This window comes from Populus nigra, chromosome 14 (assembly GCF_951802175.1).
Source record: "Populus nigra chromosome 14, ddPopNigr1.1, whole genome shotgun sequence".
Taxonomy (NCBI): domain Eukaryota; kingdom Viridiplantae; phylum Streptophyta; class Magnoliopsida; order Malpighiales; family Salicaceae; genus Populus; species Populus nigra.
The window spans coordinates 5,379,933-5,391,599 of record NC_084865.1 but is presented as its reverse complement, the minus strand read 5'-3'; the positions used below and the strand labels follow the sequence as shown (position 1 = coordinate 5,391,599).

Sequence of the window (11,667 nt, the reverse complement as noted above, 5' to 3'; positions counted from 1 at the left end):
AGGTTCTTAGAAAAACTGGTCACACTAGTGTTATCACATTTAATGAGTATACTTAAATAATTTTTTACATTAAAAAAATTAAATCTGACCATAACATAATGCAAGCTAATAATCTAATCTAGAGACTATTTCAAAACCAATTCCTTGTCTCGAATAATTACAAGAATATAAGAAAATATAAAAAAAATGAGAATGGGTTATTCAATTTATTATGATATAAGAACTTCAGTAAAAGATTTTAGAGCTCATTTAGACAATTCCTAAAAGATGGATTGCAAATGAGGGGATTTTAGAGAACCAATCCACATATAGAATAATTATAAAAATATAAAACAATATAAAAGATCGAGAATGAGATACCTATCAAAAAAAACAATTTTTTTCCCTAATGAAACTCACACTCGACTATCTAATTCAATTGATACCGATTTATGAGAGTGATTTTGTCGGCTAGCACAATTTCAATTTGCTTAAGGCCCTAGTGTTGTTCAACAAATGGCATTGCCTGATTTTTTTGGGGGGCTAAATTGGAAATCATTTTAGTTTTATGATCTAGTTGAGGATCACGTAATAATTGCGGGCCAAATATATCATTTTCCTCTATTTTTTTTTTAATCTTCTATGATCTGATTGATCAGTTTTTTATAGTTCGCCTTACCACCATACGAAAAGCTTAATTAGCTTCAATTTAAACTGAGAGATTCACTTCTTCCTTTATTCTATAGCGAATTTGAAGAGGAACCCACTTCTTAATTCTATCTTTCTTGAAATCCATCTGAGAATTTGTTGCTGGATCTGTTACTATTATTGGGTTTTGTGAAGATTCATTTTTATCATAGCTTTTTTTTTTGTTCCCTCCAGTTTTGGGTGGTTTCAATACGAGTAAAACATGAGCTTAGATCATTTTAGGTTGCTTGTAATGTACTGATATGGACTTGAATTCAGGGGTACCCTTTTGGAGAATTTATTGTTCTTTGTCGAGGTTGAGTGTCTGTTATGGTACTTATTTTGCTGGTCTAGTTTTGAAGGAGTGATTTACTCTTGTTTTGGAGAAGAAAAACCATTACTACTATGTTTTGGAGGGACCGTGAGAGAGAAAACAAGGACCAAAATGGTGGACCACCTTGTGGTCAGGTTCGAGTTCTTGTTGTTGGTGACTCAGGTAATTTTCTTTTTATTAATTTCCACTCTCTATTGTTTAGTTTATTGAATTTGCAATGCGTGTTTTATCGGTAATTTTATGTAAGGGGATATTGGTGAGTTATGCTTCTGCTATATCCTTGTTTAGATAGAACCTGGATAGTATTAGAGGGTTTCTTGAAAGAATAGAAGTGACTGTCTCTAGTGGACTTTGAGTAGTAACATATGCAATTTCTGCTGGAATCCATTGGAATCAGATGGTCTGGATTATATATCTGTAATCTTGCCAATATGACTAATTGATGGTCTAAATACTTCCATTTTGGACCAAAAAAAGATGGTGATGTGCGTTGGGCTGATTATCCTTTGCATGGCATGCAGTTGATTATGATTCAATAGTTACAATGTGTCATTCTTAGTGTGAGATCTAAAGAGCTTGGATGGAGATTTTGTTTCTGTTATAGATTCGGAGTTGAGGGTAGTCTTTTGCACTTTAAGACTGATTTAGGCCTTCAAATCTCCAGGGTTTTTGCTTCAACTCTGATCACCAAGATGATTCCTTTAGACATTGCCTTAATAGTAAAGTGAAATATCAGCTGCAATTATCAACATCTTCTACAAACATGATGTGCAAGTTTAATCCCCAGGAATACTGACTAGTTGTTATTTTAATTTACTGGAAACCTATAGGGCTGGAGAGTATATTTCAGATTGAGGCTGGAAGAAGGAAAGAAAACTGGAGCTTGATCAATATTTATGAATTTTTGTGGTTATCTCTGTAGCAGTTTTATTTACAGAAAACTAGTCTCTGTAACTTGGGAAATCAGCTCTGGATTTTGTTCAAATAAGGGACAATAGAACAACTACCTTTGTGGTTGTTGGTGTTTTGGTGCGGCAGGAATAGAGGAGCTGTGTAGAGCATGTTATGCAGATGGCATGAACATTTCAGACTCCTCTAAGTTTATATTTTTGGGCCTTGTAAATCTCTCTTTAAGGCAGAACGTTATTTGGATGATATAATGTTAAACAGTTGAGGCTCCTCTAGGATTATTTGGCATGTGTGGGGCTCAATATTTGTTCTTAGCCATTAATAATAAATAGTAATAGGTTAAAACAGTTGCCCGCATATTGGTTCTCAAAATAAAAGAATGTAAACTCAAGTGTGCCTGCTTCTGTTCAACTCACACATTGATTGTGATCTGTTGGAGGACATGTGATTTGCTTGCATGATTTGTGGGTTGCTTGTAAGAAGTGGAAGTCATTTTCTCCTCTATGATCCTTACTATATTCCTCCTCTTTGGAAGCTGAGATCAAATCCATTTTTTATTTTTATCTTTGTAGGTGTGGGTAAAACCTCACTTGTTCATCTTATTGTCAAAGGTTCTTCCTCCGCTCGCCCTCCTCAAACAATTGGATGTACAGTTGGTGTGAAGGTATGGTTTAATATGGCTTTGTTTGTTGACAATAACTTTGTAGTATATTGTTTGGAGTTCAAAATTTTTAACCAAGTTCTTACCATCACTTCTTTACAGCACATTTCTTATGGTAATTCCAGTAGCTCATCGAGCAGTATTAAAGGTGATTCTGAGAGAGATTTCTTCGTTGAACTCTGGGACGTGTCAGGTCATGACCGATACAAAGATTGCCGGTCTCTATTCTATTCTCAAATTAATGGTGAGTGCCGTTTTTTCTTCATGGCTAACTGTATTTGCTAAACTTGGTCATTTTCTACATGCATATTTAGTTATAACCAGGATTTGTTGGCTATGCATACATCAGTTAAAAACATTTACATCTCTTTGTAGGCATGAATGTTCTGTTTAGCTACAATTACACTGTAGATTTTCATTGAGAAAAGAGTATGATATTATGCTGTCTCCTTGGAACCTTCTTGTAAGCATCCTTATTTATTGATATCATTTGGATAAGGCTTTGGTTTTTAATCAGGCATTTACTATTTTAGTGCCAGTCTTATAGGAAGCAAGTTTGTGTTTACATCCTAATTCAATTATTAAATTTCATTAACGATGCACTTGAAGGTGCAGTGCAGTAGATTTAGAAAATGGTATAGAGATTTGTTTCTACTTCGTACTTATCTGATAATTTGGGTTCTTTAGAGGCAATTTTGCTAAGTACATGTGGAAATGATATTCCATAAAGCTTGTTGTGATAGTTACTCCATCATTTTCATTTCAGCACCTCTTATCCAAAAATATTCAGACAGTTCTTTTCTGAATATTCCTTGTCATAACCATTGCGGCCCTTCCCCTTGTGTGACTTGCAAGATGTGCTGTCTTTGGCTTTTACATATGATTCTTGCTTTAATTTCTCCAGGGGTTATTTTTGTTCATGATCTCTCCCAGAGAAGGACCAAAACAAGCTTGCAGAAATGGGCATCTGAGATTGCTGCAGCTGGAACATTTTCAGCTCCTCTAAGTTCTGGAGGTCCTGGTGGTCTTCCTGTCCCTTATATTGCTATCGGTAACAAATCTGATGTTGCTGCCAAAGAGGGTACAAGGGGAAGCAGTGGCAACCTTGTTGATGCAGCACGACAGTGGGTTGAGAAGCAGGGTCTGCTTCCTTCCAGTGAGGAAATTCCATTGACAGAAAGTTTTCCTGGAAGCGGAGGTCTTATTGCAGTAAGCATTTCACCTTAAGCTTCCTCATGTAAAGATTTATTTAATGCAAATTGGGGTCAGTGTTTGTGTGTGTGAATTAATATTTTGAAGTAGTAAATGTGGAAATTGTAAAATATCTATTGCAAGAACACAGCTATTCCTATCCTATTCTTCTTATTTGCTCCTTCTATTCTTCTTTGTGTCTCTCTTTCCCTGCACAGAAGAACTTTGCTCTTTTATAGGATATCGCTTGTCTCTCAACTTGTCCACTATTGAGAGACTAGACTAGTCTGCGTTCTTTTCTTTTATCTTTTATCATTGAATCCCCTAGCTTTCTTCCTCTTCTTCCACATTCACACATGCACACTCACATGCAAATGGGCACATTATATGCAACTAAATGGTTTGTATGATAGGACACTCAGAAACATGATCACAAATCTGGAGAAAACATATTATTATGTATTGGGACTTTTGGCATTGCATGTGTAAGATAACTGGCAAGTTGGTGTAACTTCTCTTGTATTGTGCAATGGCCATGCAATTCTGGTTGTTAGTTTTCTCACTGGTTGGCATTTGGTGAGCTATGCCAAAATCAGTGATTTAGTTGTTTATGCATTGGTAGGGAGATTTAGGACTTATAAAGTGATATGGAACATAGAGTGATGTCTTTGTAGTTGGCTATGTATATGTTTCAGGGTGTAGACTTTTAGGTGTAATATTTTCTATACTAGATTCCTGTAGCTGGAATTTTACGCCTGTCACCTCCTTTTTTATTGTGTTATTCTTTCCTTTTTCTTAGTTTGAAAGTGTACTTTGAAAAGAATATTTTCCTTGAACTTTTGAGTAGAGAAGTACTAATCCGAGTGGTGAGTCTATCTAAGATTGTTTTTTTCTATCTTTAAACTATCAGTAGTCAATGTAATAGCTGGGCAAAATTTAGGTAGTTGGTCTAATCAGATGACTTTTCCTTAGTTAACAGCTGATACATCTAACAGAGGATGTATTAATAAATGTGAGACTGGATTTTGAATAAGAACTATCTCAAGTATGTTGTGTATGCTAGCCAAAATCATGGTCAATCAACTTAATCCCATCCTCTCCTTATCTGATTTGAACTCTTCATAATGGTGGCTTTGTTAACATGGGCAGGCTGCCAAAGAAGCAAGGTATGACAAAGAAGCTGTGGTAAAGTTTTTTCGAACAGTAAGTATTTGGCTCTTGTATCTTCATCTTTTAGTGTGTCTGTGTATATATTTATTCATTATTCATGTTGGACACTTTCCAACTTCTTTTGGATCACTTTGTTTCAGTTGATCAGGAGAAGATATTTTTCAGACGAACTACCTGCACCAAGTCCATGGTCTGCTTATCCAGTTCAGAGATCTGTCCAACGTTTAGATGAAAATACAAGTGACGAGGATCCATTTTACAAGATTACAAGGTACCCTATACTAATGATATTACTGTATGTTGCAAGATATTCATGTCAGCTATATCTGAGTGCCACAAAAAAAATGTCACTGTTTTATAAATTTAGATGAAAGCTGCATTTCACTTTATAAAGGGTATCAAACATAGAATTCCCTTGTCACCAAGATGCCCGAGTTGATTTTCTTCAATGCAGAAAATCTGTGTTGTGCTTGCGTTGGGAATGTTTTTTTCCTAACATATCCCAATATCATGCTTATTATGTACTTTGCTTTGCTGATATTTCATGCCACCCATGATCTTTTCTTGGGGGTGCTGGGGGACTGAGTTTTGCTGGCTTACATTATATGTTCTGCTTATGAATGAAAGAGAACTGTTGGAATGGTTACTGGTGTTTGATTGATGTCCTTTGTGGCTTGGTGAATGGTGATACAACTTAAAAGTTTGGTTTTGCTGTTACTATGTTCAGCTTCTTCTTTTTATCATGTCATGTAGTTCATCTCGATTTTCTTCTTTTTAACGTGATTTGTGTTCCATTTGAGGATATGACCAGTCTTCTGCTATTGCAGCTTAGCAGGCGATCCTTACAAATACAATACGCTCCCTCCCCTGCCAGCTCAACGAAATCTTACACCACCTCCAACACTTTACCCACAGCAGCCGGTTTCAGTTTCAGAGAGTTACAGCATTCCAAGATTTACCCTGACTGGCTCTCAAGAAATAAGCAACACTGCAAGATTGAAGCGAATGGATATTAATGTTTGATGATCTTCGGCTCTGGATTTGCTGTGCAAAGAATGCACTTTCCCTTGGTGCTGAGCTCTATTTGTTAATATGGAATTCCTCTTGTTTTGCTTGTAAACCGTTCAATTGATTTTTTTTTCATGACCTACACCGCTGTAAGTTTTTGGGTTACAGTTTGGTCACAATTTACTTGTATATTGATTGATTGGTCAACCTGAAGTAGTGGCAATTAATCTCCACGGAGGTCGGAACTCTTCTTTTTTTGTCTCTGTAGTGGTTTTTGAGGAAAATATACTCTTAAAACTGTTTGTATCCTAGTTATTCTGCTTCAAAAAAATTCTTTGTTTAAACAAATTGGCTCTCAATCTTTAACCCCTACCTCTCCTTCCCTCCCAAAAGGGAAAATTATTGCTGCATAAGCATTGTTTTATGTTGTGATGAAATAGACATAATTTCCATGATCCATTGCCATCTGTGATGGTGGTAAACAATAAATCCAAAGACATCTCTAATCTATATATATATATATATATATATATATATATATATATATATATATATATATATTAAAAATCCTATATTAGTTCAACACTAAAGAAAGTAGTACAAAATCATTCTTGTCAATCTACATAACACGCGGAAGGATAAACAATAAAAAAACCATCATATAGTTCATCTCATGTTCAAATTATTTGTCTGCAGGACATACTCTTTTGAAAATCGGCAATGGAGGGGAGTTTCTCAGGCCATAGAGTACAGCATTGATCATTTCATCCATGCTTACTATCTCAGCCACAGATTTTGGCATCCCAACTATGCCATCCATAAACGGAGACCAGGTTCCATAGCTGCTAATTTCTGGTTCGCGTTTTACTTTTGTTTCCAGCTGCAGCACCTTCCCTGGGATGTTCTTTGTGCTGTTTTTGCTCTTCCTGCCCCCAGTTGTTTTAGCCATGTTACCAACTTCCATATATGAAGACCCAGTTGTGTTGCAGCTAACATCTGGTTCGATTATTTTTGTTTTTGTTGCCGGCTGTGGCACCTTCAATGAAATGTTCCTCGTGCTGTTTTTGCTTTGCTTGCTCATTGTAGTTTTAGCCATATTATCAACACCTGACCTGACAAATGGTTAATTTCTCATTGCAGGTAATTTCATATGTAGAAGTGAAACATAAAACTCCGGCTCCATCTTATATATATATACATATACATATATATCCCTTGCCTTTTCCTATTCTATGATCAAGAAAAATGATCTTTTTTCAGTTTTTTTCATTTGTGAGAAAAAAACATTTACAAGTATGAATTTAGGAACTGTAATTACATAAAGTCAGTTCCTAATTTAGTATTGTTCATGAGTTAGTGGTTAGCCAAAAGAAAACTGAAAAAAGAACATTTTTCTTGATCATAGAATAGGAAAAGGCAAGGGATATATATATATATATATATATATATATATGTGTGTGTGTGTGTGTGTGTGTGTGTGTGTGTGTGTGTGTGAAGCAATTATCAGATTCTATAAGATTAACGGAAGAAAGCTGATATACAGTAGTATGTTTTGCAGAAGTACCTGGGCAGGGGTGTTTTTTTTCCTCTCATTTCCTTTCCTTCTTGTTCTTGGGTTCTTCAAGAAGAGGGAGGGAAGGGTTTAGTCATTGAAGGAAAACAAATGCTCGCTGAGGTACGCATTTATTTCATGTTCACGCACGCAGATTTGAATAACTCATGGAGTTAATGGAAAAATAAATATGAGTGAATAATTAATAAATTAACTATTAATTAATAATATTAGTTTTGGTGATTGTGCTGCTTCCTTTTCAAATAAAGGATTAGATTAGGAAATAAAAATCAAGATTTACATGCAAATGAAACCTATTCCATCAGCATATTTTTATACTGACATGGAAGATTTTCCAAGTAAGTTTTACTGAATTAAACCTATCCCATAATTGAATTTATTATATAATTCAAAACTCAGGATCAATAAAAGCATGGGGATACAAGAACTTATGCCATCAACCAATGAAGATTATATTTTTTTTTCACTGGGACAATATATCTCTTAGAAAAACCAAGCACGAAAAGGAAACAAAAACTTGCCAAAACAGCATATCAAGAGGCAAAGCCATGTCAAGATATGTAAGATATTCTTCACCTTCTCCGTTGCTGCTTCTTGATACAGGAGGTTTTAAGAAAAAAAGAAATTCTTATTTATTTTTATTAATTTTACTTAATAATCTTTTTTTTTCAAGTTTGCATAGACCTTTATTACTCTTCCTTTATTTTTTAGTTTTCTAGCCTGTTTAAGTTGTATAGAAAAGGATGATGTAGTTCTCTTTTTTTTTTTTTGAAAAAGAACGCCATAGAAGACATATATAGATGGATTGTAGAATTAACTAATTGATTGACAATGATAAAATTTCATAGACAAGTTGAAGAATTATTTATCAATTAGTGGAGACGTAGAAGAAAAAAAACTAGAGGATTGTGAGGAGACTGATCACGAATTCATAACTAAATTTGAGAACCTATTTTAGAGGCATGAGCGGAGGAAACAAGTACTTTATCAAGGTGAGTATCATGGAGATTTTATTGATCCGTTTATGATGAGATATATATGGATTGATATTCTTCATCAATTTATGATGTTTATTTTGATGATAATTATGTTAATAATGATAAATCAAATTAGCTAGAGAGGAAGATACTGGGGTGTAGTACAATGTTAGGTCATCATGATGGTGTATGGTTTGTCCGTTTGAGTGAGATATAAAGCATTAAATACTCCTGAAAAGTAGTCACTCGAACAACTTTTTTAGGTTAAAAGGTAGGGAATAATAAACAGTAACCAGACAACACGTTGTCTGATCAGTCTTTTTTTTTTACTTTTCAAAACGACACCGTTTTGGACTTTTTAAGGTTTTAATTTAGGGGTTTGGTCAAAGTTCAATTTGGTCCTCCGACTTTTAATTTCTTTCAATTGCACTTTAATTGACTATAAACTTTCAATTTTATGCAATTTTGCCCCTGCTGAACTTTATTGTCAGCCCTGGATTTCAACGTCTTTTTTATTTTGGTTATTGGTTCTGGATTTATGCAAATTGACCCTCAATTGACCATTAAACTTTCAATTCTCTTTAATTTCACTTTTGATTTAAATCAATTGAGACCCTAGAGTTTAACGCTTTTTCTAAAAAGATCATTGGCTGTGAATTTCTTCAATTTAACCCTTTAATTGACCCCAAAACTTTGATTTTTTTGCAATTTCACCCATGATTTGAACCAATTGAATTTGTAAAAATTAAGTTTAGTCCCCTAAAATTTCAATCTTTTAAATTAAACCTAAATTGGGTTCTCAAACTTAATTTCACCAATTAAGTCCCTAATATAATTTTTGACCCATTTAAAGTATAATTAAGTTCTTGCACCTAATTAAATTCTTTAATTGGACCTAAATTAATTCTTAAACATGATTAAATCAAATTGGCCTATTAAAAATCTAATTATGTCCCTAAGCTTAATTTTTATGCAGATTCATCCAATAATGATTTAATTTAACCTTGAATCTGTATCATCTCTTTAGTCTTGGATACAACGGGGTACAATTAGGCTCCCAATTCTATTGCAACTTGATTTTTATGTATATTTAGAATCCTACTCAGCCTGTTTTTTTCAAAATACCATTCTTATTGTTATTATTATTTATTTTAAAAGGAAAAAAGGTAAAATTTTGAGGAATAACTCAAAAAAAGGTTATGACATTTGACTTAGGCCCCATTTGTTTGCTGGAAAGTAGTTTCCTTTTGGAAAGTGAATTCCGGGAAAGTATTTTTCGATGTTTGGTAGTGTAATGGAAAATAAGTTGGAAAACACTTTCCAGTGTTTGGTTATATCATGAAAAATGACCTGGAAAATAACTTATTAATGTTATATTTTTCTCAAGTTTATTAAAATAATGAGGAACAAATCTTCCAAATTAAAAAGTTGAATGAGAATGAAATTGAAAAAAAATATAATTTCATAAATTATCTCAAATAAAATAAATAATAATCAAAATAATAGAGATCAAATCTAAAAAAATATAAAAAATGAAAGATGAAGAAATTAAAATAATAATAATAATTAACATTTCATAAATTATTTCAAATAAAATAAGTAACAATCAAAAGAATGAGGATCAAATTTGATAGATAAAAAATTTCAATAAAAAAATGATAAGGAAAAAGCAAATAGCAATTATAAAAATAAAGACCAAAATTAATATAAAAATTAAATTTTAAGAGATGAAATTGAAAAATAAATATTCAAAACAAATTATATATAGCAATCAAAAGTTTGAGGATCAAATTTGATATAATCAGCAAATAATGGCATTTCTAAATTTTTCACAACTTCTGGAAAGTGTTTTCCGTCAAAATTTTCCAGGAAAACACTTTCCTGAACACCAAGCGAAATTTTCCTTTAACTGGAAAGTGTTTTCCGTTGACCAATTTTTCTAATGGCAAACAAACACAAGAAAGTTTGGAAAGTGGTTTCCCAGAAACCATTTTCCGGAAAATAAACACAGCCAAAAGGGAAAATACTTTTCTGGAAACCAAACCAAATTTGACCGGAAAGTGTTTTTCGTTGACCGAAAAGTGTTTCCGTTGACCGGAAAGTGTTTTCCGATGACCAACTTTTCTAATGACAAACAAACACATGAAAGTTTGGAAAGTGGTTTCCCGAAAACTACTTTCTGGGAAACAAACATGGCCCTAGACAAAAAGTTTTTGATATTAATTCCTAAAAATAAAAGATTTCTTAGATTTAGGATTTTGAATGAAAAATTTGATATTAATCCTTAAAAACATGAAATTTCATCTATTATTTTTATTTTTGATGAAAATAGATTCAATTTTGATTGAGCCTAAGATTAACATAAAAAAAATTATGACATGAAATTTTGATAAAATTAATTCTTTCTTAAACAATAAACCCTAGAAAAAAACACTAAACCCTAAAAAAACTTCAAGTTTTTCTTCATTCATTCATTCATCATCTGACAAAGCAAAAACATACATCTAATCCATAACTTTTCATATTCATTATCAAAGAAAAACACAAATTTTGGATTCAAACATAACTAAATCCTATTGAACTTAAAATGTTTTTTTTTTCATGCACCATTATCTAAAAAGGCAAAACACATTTCTAAACCCTAATTCTTCTTTTTTTTTGAATCAAAGAAACATACCAAATCTATATCACACTAAACCCTAAAAACACAAACTTTATATTTCTCTTCATGCATTATTTTCTAAGAAAATAAAAAACACATATTTAACCCCTATTTTGTTTTCATATTTTGGAATAAAAAGCATTTAAAATATAGATTAAACACAATTAAACCCTAAAAACACAAATTTTAAGTTTTCATTCATGCATTTACTTTCTAAGAAAATTAAAACACATATTTAACCCTTTAATTTTTCATATTTTGTGATAAAAAATATATAAAATCTAGATCAAACCCAACTTAAACGAAAAAATACACAAACTTTAAGTTTCTATTCATGCATTATTTTCTAGAAGGAACCAAACATATAGTTAGGCCCTATTTGTTTATTTCATATTTTGTGAAAAAAATACATATAAAATAAAGATTAAACCTAACTAAAACTTGTAATTAAACACAAACTTTAAGTTTTCTTTTATGCATTATTTTCTAGGAAAGAACTAAAACAAATATAAGTAA

The 11,667-nt window shown here is 32.6% G+C and overlaps 2 protein-coding genes across 2 annotated transcripts; one reads left to right on the top strand and one right to left on the bottom strand.

The window, feature by feature from the left end:
* Positions 1-587: 587 nt before the first annotated feature.
* LOC133672446 (small GTPase LIP1-like) lies at positions 588-6,287 on the top strand. The gene is made up of 7 exons (XM_062092870.1): positions 588-1,162; positions 2,482-2,573; positions 2,673-2,814; positions 3,475-3,779; positions 4,911-4,964; positions 5,072-5,202; positions 5,759-6,287. Exons 1-7 carry the CDS (start codon positions 1,072-1,074, stop codon positions 5,952-5,954), a joined length of 1,011 nt encoding a protein of 336 aa, XP_061948854.1. The 5' UTR covers positions 588-1,071; the 3' UTR covers positions 5,955-6,287.
* Positions 6,288-6,513: 226 nt separating this feature from the next.
* Positions 6,514-7,586, bottom strand: LOC133672587 (uncharacterized). The gene is made up of 2 exons (XM_062093033.1): positions 7,504-7,586; positions 6,514-7,051 (listed from the first exon to the last, which is right to left on the bottom strand). Exons 1-2 carry the CDS (start codon positions 7,530-7,532, stop codon positions 6,622-6,624), a joined length of 459 nt encoding a protein of 152 aa, XP_061949017.1. The 5' UTR covers positions 7,533-7,586; the 3' UTR covers positions 6,514-6,621.
* Positions 7,587-11,667: the final 4,081 nt, after the last annotated feature.